General features: G+C 46.6%; 1 protein-coding gene across 1 annotated transcript in view; it reads left to right on the forward strand.

Moving 5' to 3' along the window:
- Tcerg1l (transcription elongation regulator 1 like) overlaps positions 1–8,939 on the forward strand; it is a 183,102-nt gene extending 174,163 nt beyond the window's left edge. Inside the window, exons 10-12 of the mRNA XM_032892375.1 lie at positions 191–280; positions 4,525–4,643; positions 8,065–8,939. Coding sequence (XP_032748266.1) covers positions 191–280; positions 4,525–4,643; positions 8,065–8,221 — 366 coding nt within the window. The 3' untranslated portion in view covers positions 8,222–8,939. The remainder of the gene's footprint in view (positions 1–190; positions 281–4,524; positions 4,644–8,064) is intronic.
- The last annotated feature ends 3,643 nt before the right edge of the window (positions 8,940–12,582 follow it).

Genomic DNA, 12,582 nt, shown 5'->3' on the forward strand with positions numbered 1-12,582 from the left:
TCCCACATTCCTATACAGGACACAGTCCTGAACTCACTGTACCATTAATGCTGCCTTTAACAACAACAAAAAGAAAGGAAAGAAAACAAACAAACAAACAAATAAACAAAAACAACCTGTTGATCATTTCAGCACACTCCAGGCTCAGAATCAAATGCTAACAGCAGCTCTATTGAATATCTTTCTCCAGGTGTCAGCGTTTTCTACTTGGGAGAAAGAATTGCATAAAATTGTGTTTGATCCACGGTATCTCCTGCTAAACTCTGAGGAACGAAAACAGGTAATGCTGGGCCAGGCGAGTTGGCAACTTAGGGACAGAGCTGAAAGGCTCCTAGCTAAGTCTGCTGCCAGTCTGAGGGCTTCGGGGTGACATTGGAGGTACAGGGGAGTCTCGTGCCTGGAACTGTTCTGTTCTGCTGTCTGGTTGTGACCCCTGAAGGGAATGACTCTAAGATCAAATTGAAAAGCTTGGAGCATCAACCACATTCCAAATGCTGCACTCAATGTGTTGATAACACCACTCTACCTAAAGGGACATGCTGTCATAGGAACACCAGGAGTGGCCAGAGACCAGAGACAAAGAAAGTAAATGATATGGTCTGGAAAACAGACGCCAGAAAAGGTCAGGGCTGGGCTGGAGTGAGTGCTACCAGGCTCTTCAGAAGAATGGTTTGCTCAGGCTTATTTGTGAAGAAGTTCACAGAGTCAGCTCTGCCTTTCCAGGTTATGTAGACAGAGGGATGACTGGGAGGCAGGAGGGTATGCTGTAGGTAGCCTGGGAGAGGCTGAGAACACCACCCTTCAGTTGGGGCTGTGGTGCAGCATGCAGGTAAGACCTTTAAGGACAGAGTATTATACCTAGAGTCACTAAGCTGGCAAGATTCCTCTTGAGGTCCTGCCATTCCCCTGCTTCCACCTCAGGTATGTTCAGACACAACACAACTGCAAAAGAGGGAGGAACTTCAGAGTTAGCAGAGAGGAGGAGTTGTTCTCAAGGATCTCCAGAAACCTGCTGATGTGTGAGCTGGCAGATTCTTATCAAGATCTGGATAAGTCATAGAGTGTAGTTTATATTGAGTCTGCCACTGGCTGTAAGCAGACACTGAGATGGCACAAATGCAGCCCCCATGGCCTCAGCCAGCTGCGACCCTTTGTCTCTCCTACTTCTTAACTAAAATCTCTTCCTCTATCAGGCTGCGTACCAGGCTGGGAAGCACAGGAGTATCTTGAACTAGCCACCTAGAATGTGCAACTTTGCCTTTCATAAACTTGGAGTGGATTCTTTTCATGGCGTTTATGTGAAAACACTAAGCCCACAATCCAGTGAGCTGAGTTTGGGCTACACGTGTGTTCTTCTATACCTAAAGAAAACTGTTCGGTTTAATAATTGATACTATTTCACCGTTTTGTTGCATTATTAAAATGCAAAAGTTCAATCGTTCTTTGTAAGGAAGAAAGCTCATCTACACCATGAGATGCTGTGAGCTCCTAAGTCAGCCTTGCCTTGTGTGTGAAGGGTCATTAGAAACAGTTAGTGTGTTAAGCCATCCTATAAATAAATAGGCTGTGCTTTTGCAAATAGTCATTTTTTGCTTTCTCTTAGGTGTGTGGCCATTGTTCTCTGCATGCCAGTGGTATATTTTAGAGACTATTTTCATTTTAGAAGATGGTAAAAGAGAAGCCCTGTTTAGTATGAGGTCTTCCAACAACTTCAGTCTTATGCGTAAGTTACATCTCTTAACAGGTCTAGGAGAGCAAGGGCCCAGGTAGAAAGGAGCCAGTTCACAGCCTGGACATTACTAACCATCAGCCACTTCCTGGTGTCTAGGGGCAGAACCTACTGTATCAGATCAGCCCAGGAAGCAGGAGAAACTGGGTTTTCAGAGACCCAGGTTAGAGGGGGCAGATGCCAGTCTGAGAGGGCTGTTGTCATTGACCTTGGTGGAATAGTCAACCTTTGCCTACGTACATTCTTCTGCATCTTGAATCGTCTTACATCAAGAGTCCACTGTTCAGTAAAAAAAAAATTCAGATGTCCCTGTGAAATCACCACGGGAGATGTTGGTACTATCTTAATGTGCTGCCGTGGGAAGGGAGCCAGCCTTGTGGTCCTCATGAACATCCTGGTCCAATGCCTGTCCCTGCTGCAGTTGTATGGCCGGTGGCACAGCAACGGCATGAGAGAAGGAGGAATGCCTGGGGCCTCTCTCGGGAAGCCAGATTACAAATGGATTGGAGAGCGAGCATCAGATAGGATCTGCAGAGCCCTCCCATGGCAGCGTTCTCACAGGGGAGAGCTAAGGCTCATGGTGTGAAGTTATCCAGGCTGCAAAGGAGATGGTGTGAACCTAAACAGAGAGCCAGGCCTGGGGAGCGCTAATCAGTCCAGTTTCTATGGTAACGAGAAGTGTTTCATTTTATTACACCAGAACCCACAGAAAACGAGATAACGGCCAGTGCTCTCTTTTAAAAAGTCGTGCTCCAATTTGGGTAAAACTGGTGTAATTTGTTAGAGGGGAAATATACCTGCTACGTTGACTTATGGCCGCGTGCGTAAAGCAGTGCAGGAAAAGGAGAGAGAAAGGAGAATGATTTGATTAGGTGGATAAACGGTTCTAGGCAGGGAGGGAGATGGGCATTTCTCATATGTTCTGACCCCAAAGCCGGCCAGCCTTTCTGCCCACATTTAAAATTAATGGAGCAAAACTTAGCTGATGATGGAGCCACTCGCTTTTATTTGGCTAACAGTCCTGCATTTGCTTCTTCTCTCTGTTTAAATTAGAGTGCTGCTGGAGAGCACACTTCACTATTTGCCTCGAAGGTAAAATAACCCAATCATATTCTTACTTAAATGTGTGTGCACATGGTCAAAATTTAAGTTGTCCTCGTGAATATTTCACTTTAGCCCTGCTGAGGCCTCTGGAGGCGAGTACCATTTCGTGCATAGCAATCTGTAAGAGGTTCACCGTTAAAGAATAGATCGGAGGCAAGGGCATGGTATTGGTATGAGGAAGCCGAAGCAAGGAGATCAAGAGTTCCAGGCCACCAAGGGCAACATATTAAGACACTGCTTCCCCTTCTTAAAATATCGGAACCAAAACGGAAAGATATGAAACAATAAGACAGCATCAGATGGAGACAATGGTGGTTTTAAGTGGGCTATCACTTCCCCTTCCCTCACCGTCCCCTGACAGGGCTGCTAGGGACCAGTCAATAGCTCTTAGATCTGCGTGGATTGATACAGAGCTGTTATGGACTGTACCGGTAAAATAGCATGCAGGTTTTTAATTGATGGCTGATGGTTTTGTTCACATAAATATTTAAATGATCTTCTGATTATTCTTTAGTGTTCTGGATGCTTGGGTAGCATGATTAGAACAGCGTCGTCCTTCTTCCTTGACTTTATGATCTGCAAGTGACAAGTTTTCTCATGTTAGAGCAATGAGCAGCCTCCCTCTGACAAAAGGAGAGCATTGAGGCTGTGCCTGTAACTCAGTTGACAGAATGCTTGCCCAGAACGCATGAAGTCCTAGATGACATCCCCTGTGCTGCATAAACCAGACACAGTGACAGACACCTGAAATCCTCACACTCAGAGGTGAAGACAGGATGATCAGAAGCTCATGGCAAGTTCAAAGCCAGCCTAGAATACATGACTCCCTGTCTCAAATAAGGGAAACAAACAAGCAATAGCAATGAGAGAACATTCTGTGGAAAGTAGTGAAGAGAAGGTCCGTAGTTCTGTGTGGTACCTGGTTTCCAAGAGAAAACAGCCTGCTCTGGAGTGTTGAATACTTTTTTACATGCCAGACAGTATTTTCGTGCCCTAGACTGGGAACAAGGTTGGCTGTTTGGTTATTCAGAATACACTTCGGGTCAGGTTTCCTCCTTTGTAATTTCTACACTGATGGTGGGTACAATCTAGATACTGCTTGACATCCTTGAGAGAGGCCCCTCATGCACCCCAAACCTTCAGGGTCACATGTAGAAGTGAGGTTTCCTGGAAACTAGAGTGTGGGACCTGGAGATGCCAGAGTTGTTTATGTTTATAGGTTCTTGTCATTTTTTAGAGATTTAGAGGTCATTTACAGAACCATAGAAGTGAGTATAGTAGATTAAGCATCTTGTGAATGCTTTGACAGGGATGTGAGTGCTGGTAGGTTATGTGCCCTGTGAACCTCATTCAGAGTTCAAGCTGCAGAGGGGCGGTGCAGACGGAGGGGGTCCTAGCTTCCAGAGCCCAACAGAGCTTTTCAAATCCACTCCAAGTCCCTGAGCTGGGCTGATTGAGGATTGGCTCAGAAGTGTGGAGGGAGCACACTGGGCCTTGTAGGAACTGGAGCTGTGTTACTTGGAGGTCTCAGTTTTGGAAAGTGTCACAATGGGAGCTTTGCTTACAGATCCTGTAGCCATGACAAAGAACCCGTTTCCTCAGATGCTGGGCTCCTGTGCTGGCTTTGGCATACACGGTTTAATTTCTAATATCAATTTCATGATGACGTTCTTCCATGCATTTGTTTTAAGATATTCGAGCAGTTTGTCAAGACGAGAATGAAAGAAGAATACAAGGAAAGGAAAAGTAAATTGCTGTTAGCCAAAGAAGAATTCAGGAAACTCCTAGAAGAATCGAAAGTGTCACCCAGGTAAGGAGGGAGACACACTGGGTATTTTCTGGGACAGGAGAAGTGTTGTTATTACAGAATCCTTACTTCATTGTATCTAACAACATTTCAAAGACATTGAAGTATTTACTGGAAAGATCTGTTAGCAACAGAAACCTGTTGGGAACCTGGTGCTTCTCGGTCTGGAGGACAGTGTGATATACTAAATAAATCCCCCACAGTGATTGCATTTCTGCTACACAGTTCAAAAGATTGCAAACCCTGGCTCTGCAATCTGATGGTCCTCCTGTCTCTGCCTTCTCAGGGGCAGAGTTATAGGTGTGAACAGGGTCACATCTGGTTTACTACATAGGACCCAAAGGCACGTCCTTATGCTCGGTTATGGAGGCAGCTCTCCAGCCTACAAATTTTTATTTTAAATTGCAACTAGCAATATTATATTTGGAGCGTATATTAGTCGTTCCTTTCTGTGAAGACTTGGGTTTCCATAGCATGGTCTCCAATGTGTTTGATTCATAATTGAGCCCACAGCTAATATTGGCTGCATGGTGCTCTACAAATCACTCTTCCTGTCTGGAGGGCTTTCCGAATATAAAAAGTGCATGCAGTTTGGACCTCAGGAAGTGCTAAGGAAAAACCAAATGTGTGTCTGGTCATCTGAAAATGTGGCTTCCAGTCAAAGAGTCTTGAGTATTGGGCCCAGATCTGACCCAGGAGTGGTCACGAGAGGGAGGCAGGGATGAAGGAAGGAGGTCAAAGCTGGTTCTGGAAACGTGCTTAAGTTCTGGCCTGGCCTGACCCAGGGGTAAGATGCTGGATATCCGTGTGTTTTTATGATTGAAGTAATCATACTGACCTCAAAAAGTGACAGAAGAGACAGCACAAAGTTCTGCCATGTGACCCTTACTCCCTGACCAACACAGGGCACTCAACAATGATAGCTGGCACCCCTGCTACTCGTTGGTGAGATGTTAGTGACAAGCCTGAGGTCCCACAGTGTATGATGAAGATAGAGGGGTTATAGATTGTACTGAGCAAATTGAAGAAAAATCTCACATACAACTCACAATACGCATCCATTACACACATTATACACACCTCACATGTCACACACACACACACACACACACACACCACAGAAACAGACACATATACCATAACCCACAACACACATCGCACTCCATCCATATTACATATACCCACACAACCTAATACACATACAGAGATTCATCACATACACACCCTACCACATACATTACATACTCACAAATCCCACAACGAACACATCATACATACTGTCACATACTCCTCATTACACATGTACTCCATTATATACACACATCACACATACATCCCCACTATACACACACACACACACACACACACACACACACACACACACACACACACACACACACACTCACATGTGTGCGGCAGGAGAAATCAAATAGGCTTAAACACATCCCTATTTAATACTAACTTTCCTCTTCCTCCGTGCTGTAGGTAAATGTTACAGTGTGTCTAAGGGAGACAGTGTGACTTCCAGGAAACACGCAGACAGTAAAATGCTTACTGCAGTAAAACATAGTAAAATAGTATGAAAACATACTTGGCATATGTTACTTTCATAATTACAAAGCTGTTTATAATCTTAAAAGGAGCCCGATCTGCCCTTAGATGCCCTTCTGTCCTCTCTCACTATCACCTTGCCCTCCCAAGATGTAGACAGCTCAGGCTTGGGGTAAAATGGTGGAGTTAGCTCAGACTCCTGAGGGTGTTTTCAGCAGTAGCTACTCTGGCCTCTAGTACTCTTGGCTGTTGTCCACACTAACCCTGGTGCTCTGTCTCATATTCCTCCTGAGAGCATGTGAGAACAGTACCCAGGGGCCAGTCTCATGCTCCTAGACAACCTAGCACACATGCCTCTACGCTTGGGTTGTGAACACCTGGGAATGCACAGTGAATGTTGGTGCCATCTCTGTCCATCAGGGCATAGCCACAGGTGCATGGCAGTCACTCCAATGACTTCTTGAGCTCCCCAGAGCCAGCAGAAAGCCAGATCCACACCCCCCCAACACACACATGGCTGAGGCATATTGGGCTATCATTCTCCCTCCTCTTCCATGATGCATCGCTGAAGAGATGCCCCTAATGTAATCTGAGTGGGAGCAGCATTGCCTGTCAACCTTGAAGAGGCCTTTACAGAAGTGCAATGCTAGCTGCAGCTGTTGCATGGCCAGAGGAAGAAGCAGGGTTGAGGAGATGGAGAAGGAAGGACAGAAGTGAAGAAGAAGGAAACTGAAGAAAGAGGCTTTCCCTTCAGAGGCCCCATTAAGCAAATGCCCCTGCAGGCAGATCAGGAAGCTGGCACCTAGACACAGAAAAGGGACGGTGAGGAACCAACTTCTAGGGCCACCCTTTTAACAGCCACATCCATACACGCTTGTCATTTGTCCATAAAAGGCTATAAGCTGCAATAATTTAACACAGTAATTGGATGCGCGGAGGGAGGAAATGTAAACTTCTCTATAAAGATAATGAGCAAGAACGGCACAAGCTTCCTGAGCGAAGAGTGATTTCCTATGCACAATGAGTGCTCATAGCCAACCATCCTCCACAATGGGAACTCTGGGTGACAGACACAGCAAAGCTGTGACTGGGAGAAAGGCTGGTTGGCTAATGCCAGATTCTGGGCCCTTGACTACTCCATAGCCTCCATTCTTAGAAGCCCCATGTGGGAGCAGGGCAGGTTGGAACCACTGCCTCTCCAGGGTCTGGCATTGGTCCAAAGTCCTGGTGCTATCTATCACCCATTAAGCTCCTATGATTGGCAGGTCTTTCTTCACTATCAGGTAGTGCTGGCCTCTATGGTTTCCTCCAGAAGATCCCTGGTTTGGCAATAGGAGGTTTTCTGCAGGGAGAACCAAGAACTCCCTATCTGCCAGCCATGGTTAAACTTTCAATGTCAGCAGAGACTAGAAAGCCAAGCTGATAGTGGTGTCCCTGCCCCAGTTCAGGGAGGTCCAGTTAAATTCCATGTTAAGGGACCCAAAAGATTGCCTCATCACTCTCTGGGTCTCTAGAGGGCACTAACTTCCCAAAGAAGACCAGGACTTCCAAGAAAGAGTGGGTACCAACTAGGGAGGAAAAGAGGGGAAGTTGTCTTCGCTGCATAGCTCCAGTATGTGTAGATCCCTGTAACATGAGGGTATTCAGCAAGAGCAGAGGCTTTCATGACTACAGCAGCATCAGAGACAGGGCTCCAGAGGCCAGAAATGTGTAAGTGAAGTCAGGTCACAGTCCTGCAGGACCCAGCCCCTCACAGCTCACAGCCCCTTGGCCAATAGAGATCCTGTCCCTGGGAGCTCGCTTGTCATGCTGAGGTAAAACAGGACACATTCTTCGGGAAGATGTCTCAAAAATGTCTTTCTTCAACTTTCAGGACCACATTTAAAGAGTTTGCAGAGAAGCACGGCCGGGACCAGAGATTTCGTCTTGTTCAGAAGCGAAAGGATCAGGAGCACTTTTTCAACCAGTTCATACTTATCCTAAAGAAACGGGACAAGGAAAACAGACTAAGGCTCCGGAAGATGAGATGAGTCTGTGCAAATGCAATACGACAGCGGGCAGCTGAGTGTGCACTTGGGGGGACATAGGTGGCAGTGGCCAGCTGCTCTGCCCAGTTCAGGTGGCCGGGGCACTGGATGTTCTCAGAGAATTACTGTTTCATATTGAAGCTCCCTCTTTTGTACATTGTTCCCAGTTTGATGCATTTCTAATTGCCATGAGATGTCAAGTCTTTAAGTGTTTTAATTATGCAAATTACTTGTAATATACACAAATTATAAACCCACTGCAGGTTTGTGGCAAAGCAGCAGCAGGAGATGGAGGTAATCATCCTGAGGTGTTGCCTCCACTCCAAAGGACTGTCTAGAACTTCCCCGAGATTTTTGTGAATCACCCCCTTTTGTGCAGGCCTCCTGTGGTGTTCCTAGATCAAGGCCCCTTGTTTCCTGAGTAGTAGAAATGGGTTCCATTCTTCATTACAGTGACAACCAGACATTTGACACTTGTGTGACTCGTGATCACCTGCAGGTGACTAAGAGTGACTGGCTTCTCTGAGGTGTATCCCCGGCCAGAAGGGAGCCATGCCGGCTGTCAGAGATTCTTCCTAAGAAGAATTATTTTGTACAAAAGTCATCATATTACGATTTGAGTTATTTTTATTGTATGCCCAGAGTTTGCATGAGATTTTTCTCATCATCTTTGTATAAAAATTTTAAATTTTTTTTAACCAATAAATATTTTAAACCAGCATGTTTTCTGCTTAGGTATACCTCACTCTCTTAGACAGCAAAAATGATTCAAATAAAGACTTCTCATTTCAAAAGATTGCAGACAGAGGTAAGTACATGTCAGGATACTGGAACAGACCCTGCCTGCCCACATCTGCCTATTGGTATGGACTGGGGCACACCCTGGTGAAAATCTCAGCAGAATAGGGGTGTTTTGTTTTGTTTTGTTTTGTTTGTTTTAATTATTAAATGTCAGCTCATTTCTTTCAAGGGTATGGAGTCTCTCTTGAGAGAGTGTGCCCTTGTTCCTTGCCGACCACTGACAGCCTCCTTGACTGCCTTCATGGTCTCACGCATGTTAGACTGCACTTGGGTGTGGTGGCATCTACACCATGCTCGCTTGACAAGCTCTAACACCTATGCCATTTAACCCTTTGAGTCTCCTCTAGGTGACTCATGGACTTGCTTAGGTTCTGCATAGCGGGGGATCTATAGCCTAGACCTGACCTCGGAGATGCTAAGCTTTCCAGTCAGGCTTTAGAGGGCCTGGTGCCAAGTCAGCATGCCAGTGAACAGTCCTGACTGGAGACCACCCTGTGACTTGAACCAGACTTTTTGAAGAAAGAATTGCTAATATCACAGGTGTCTGGGGTTATGAGGTCGAGGTCCAGGTAGTAATAAATAATGTAATGACAGGTGACCAGAAAAGCTATTCCTTATCTGAACAGAGGCCTTTGGCCATGGCTGCAGTATAACCTGACTGGACAGGGTATAGCCCTGTCTTGGTGAGAGGCAGGTAAGCCAATTATGGTCATGCTGGTAAGAACTTGGTGGGATTTCACCCCAGAGCCTAGGAGAACCACTCATGTGTCACTGTCTCATTGGGTAAACTCTATTCCAATCTGCCTAGGCAGGGTGTCAGGGTGGGGATGTTGCTGACAGTAGGAAACGCTGTCTTCTGAGCCTTTGGGACAGGGGCTAGAGAAACAGTAGAGGCTTTGGGGTGAGGCTTGGAGGGTGGAGCCTCCAGGTCACCTGCATTTGGACTAAAGCAATTCTCCTTTCCACATAAGGTGGCATCGACATGAAGGCCACCAAGAATTTATTTGCCCAGCGAAATTGGTAACCCGATCACAGAACACCATACCTGCAGCCTGAATGGAGTTCTTAAATGCCTCTTACCCACCCAGCGTAGTGTGGGATATGCGGAATGCAAGTGGGCCCTGTAAAGTGGAAATAGCGGGGGCAGGGACGGGTCTGAGCACCTCTGGAAGCTGTCAGTCCACTCACTCCCAGTTCTGGCCTTGCCCCTGTAAAGTTGATCACTCTCTCTGCACCCACACCTCTGTTGCAGTTGGACTCCTTGTCATCCGCTGACAGCAGGAAAATTACAAGCTTTGGGGCCCTTCACTCCTAGATGCCTCCAGGTCTAGCAACAGTGGAAACATGGGAGGGGAAGAAGAATTGGGATTGGTTGTATCTCCTCCCTGGTCATTCTAGGGGCTCCAGATAAAAGCTCTTTGGGCAACTGTCCCAATGGGAGCCTACAAGATGAAGGCTACCATTTCTGCCCCTTTGGAACCTTGTCTACTGAGGACTTTACCATCCCTGACTTTAGTTCTGTTTCTATTTTTTTTTTTTTTCGGAGCTGGGGACCGAACCCAGGGCCTTGCGCTTGCTAGGCAACGCTCTACCACTGAGCTAAATCCCCAACCCCCTGTTTCTATTTTTGCTATAATTACTGCTCCATTGAGCCTTCTCAATGGTGCTTGTTTAGGGACCATATGCTTATTGTCAGGCCTGACTGGTGCCATCACCGCTGATACCAGCACTGCTATTGTCATACACAGCAGAGTGGGTGTCACACGGTCAGTCATACGCACTGCACAGTTGCATCTGAATTGCTGTCAACAGGATGTGGAGGGGGCCATATGTTCCCAGCCTCAGCAAGGGACACAGTACAAGGGCAATAACTCATAGGTATCCCTGTCCTATTAGAAAGCAGCTAGGACCTTCATCACATATGTGGAAGCTAACATTTTTTGTGCACATAAACATGTCTATGATTCTAAGAAACTCAGAAGCAGCTCTTCTATACTCGTGCCTATCTGTGGATCATTGGGCACATATATGATGCCGATGAGTTCAGCTGTAATCAGATATGAGCTCAGGGAGAGAAAGGTGCTCTACAAATCCAGGGGAATGGGCATGTCAGTGACATTTGAATCCTCCGCCTCCATGGAGGGCTGCAGGTGTGGCTAACTTTCTGCAATCTTTAAGGTATTCCAGAAAGACAATGGACTGTTGCACAGGCTCCTCTTGCCACTCCCTTTACGTTCTGCAGATGTCACGATGATTCTAAATGCCAGTAACGTGACAAGGGGTGAGCTCCATAGTCACCTCTCTGTGTTAAATAATAATCATAAATAATACATCGTCCGCCTGAGTCAGTCCATCAGCTGACATCGAATACTCCCAAAGGACCAGTGTATTGGGAGGCCAGGCAGTCTTCCCCCAACAGCTGCTGATGCAACTTCAGAACGTTGCTGTGGTACTCTCATGCATGCCATGATCTCCATGTGGGTGTGCCTTTGACCACCCTGACCTTCTCTCTACAACATTCCCAAGGATTCTGTACCCACTCCTAACCTCCTGGGTCAGGCTGATGAGTGCCCTACCCAACAGTTCTCAGCTTCTCATCGGTGGTGAGAGTTATCCCTTCCCTGTCACACTACAACTTCCTGTCTGATGTAGATGCTCCTCAGGGAACTTGACCCCTGACTCTGCTCATTCTGAATGTGCTGTGACCACGCAGGAAGAGGGGCCTTGGAATTCTTTGGCTTTAAGTAGCAGTGGTCAGAAGGGGAGCTTAGGAACCATTGGCAGCCATAGTTAGGTGGACTGTTGTCCCAGCAGCCTCTGTATGGGCAATAATGACGCATTCCTTAAGCCTGGTCTGCCAAGAGCTCTGGCTTCGCTCAGCATCTGCTGTTCTTTCGTTCAAATGCTTGCTGTAAACAAATGCACTGAGACAAGAACATTGTTCACTTGTGTTATTTCAAAAGCTTTAAGCTTTGCTTTGTTTCTGTTTTTTTCCACCATGCAATAGAGTGTGACCTGGGTCAGAGACTCTAGATAATTCACAAAATGTCTCAGGGAAATAAACTGGTGCCTTGCTGGGCTGCCCCAGTGATGCTCTCTGCAGATGGTAAGCTGGGCAGGCAGTCTCAGTGACACTGAGCTGGTTGTGGACATAGCCATGGTAGGGGCCAAAGGATAAGAGTGTCTAAGCTCCTTAGGAGAGCAGAATTTGAGGCAAGTCTTGCTGAAGTTTTGCAGGTTTGTGTCAGATGATATAATCCTTCTCTGCTGGGACTCTTGTTTCTAAGCCTTTGAGTCCTATGAGGGAGGATGGCCTGGAACTCAGCCCTGAGGACTGAGTGAGGCCAGGGACAGGAGCATGGGGCATGACAGCTGTGTGTGGAGCACTTGCCAGGCAACTGTTGGTTGACACCTGGCTCATTTATTTACCATTTAATCTGGTGCTTGTGTGGCTGTCAAGGAAGACTTGTAGAGTCCATTCTTTCCTTCCATCATGTGGGTCCTCGGGAATGAAGTGAAGTTTACAGGCTTGGTGATAATACCTGTCACCGGCAGAGCCACCT

The sequence above is a fragment of the Rattus rattus genome, chromosome 2 (assembly GCF_011064425.1).
Source record: "Rattus rattus isolate New Zealand chromosome 2, Rrattus_CSIRO_v1, whole genome shotgun sequence".
Taxonomy (NCBI): Eukaryota; Metazoa; Chordata; class Mammalia; order Rodentia; family Muridae; genus Rattus; species Rattus rattus.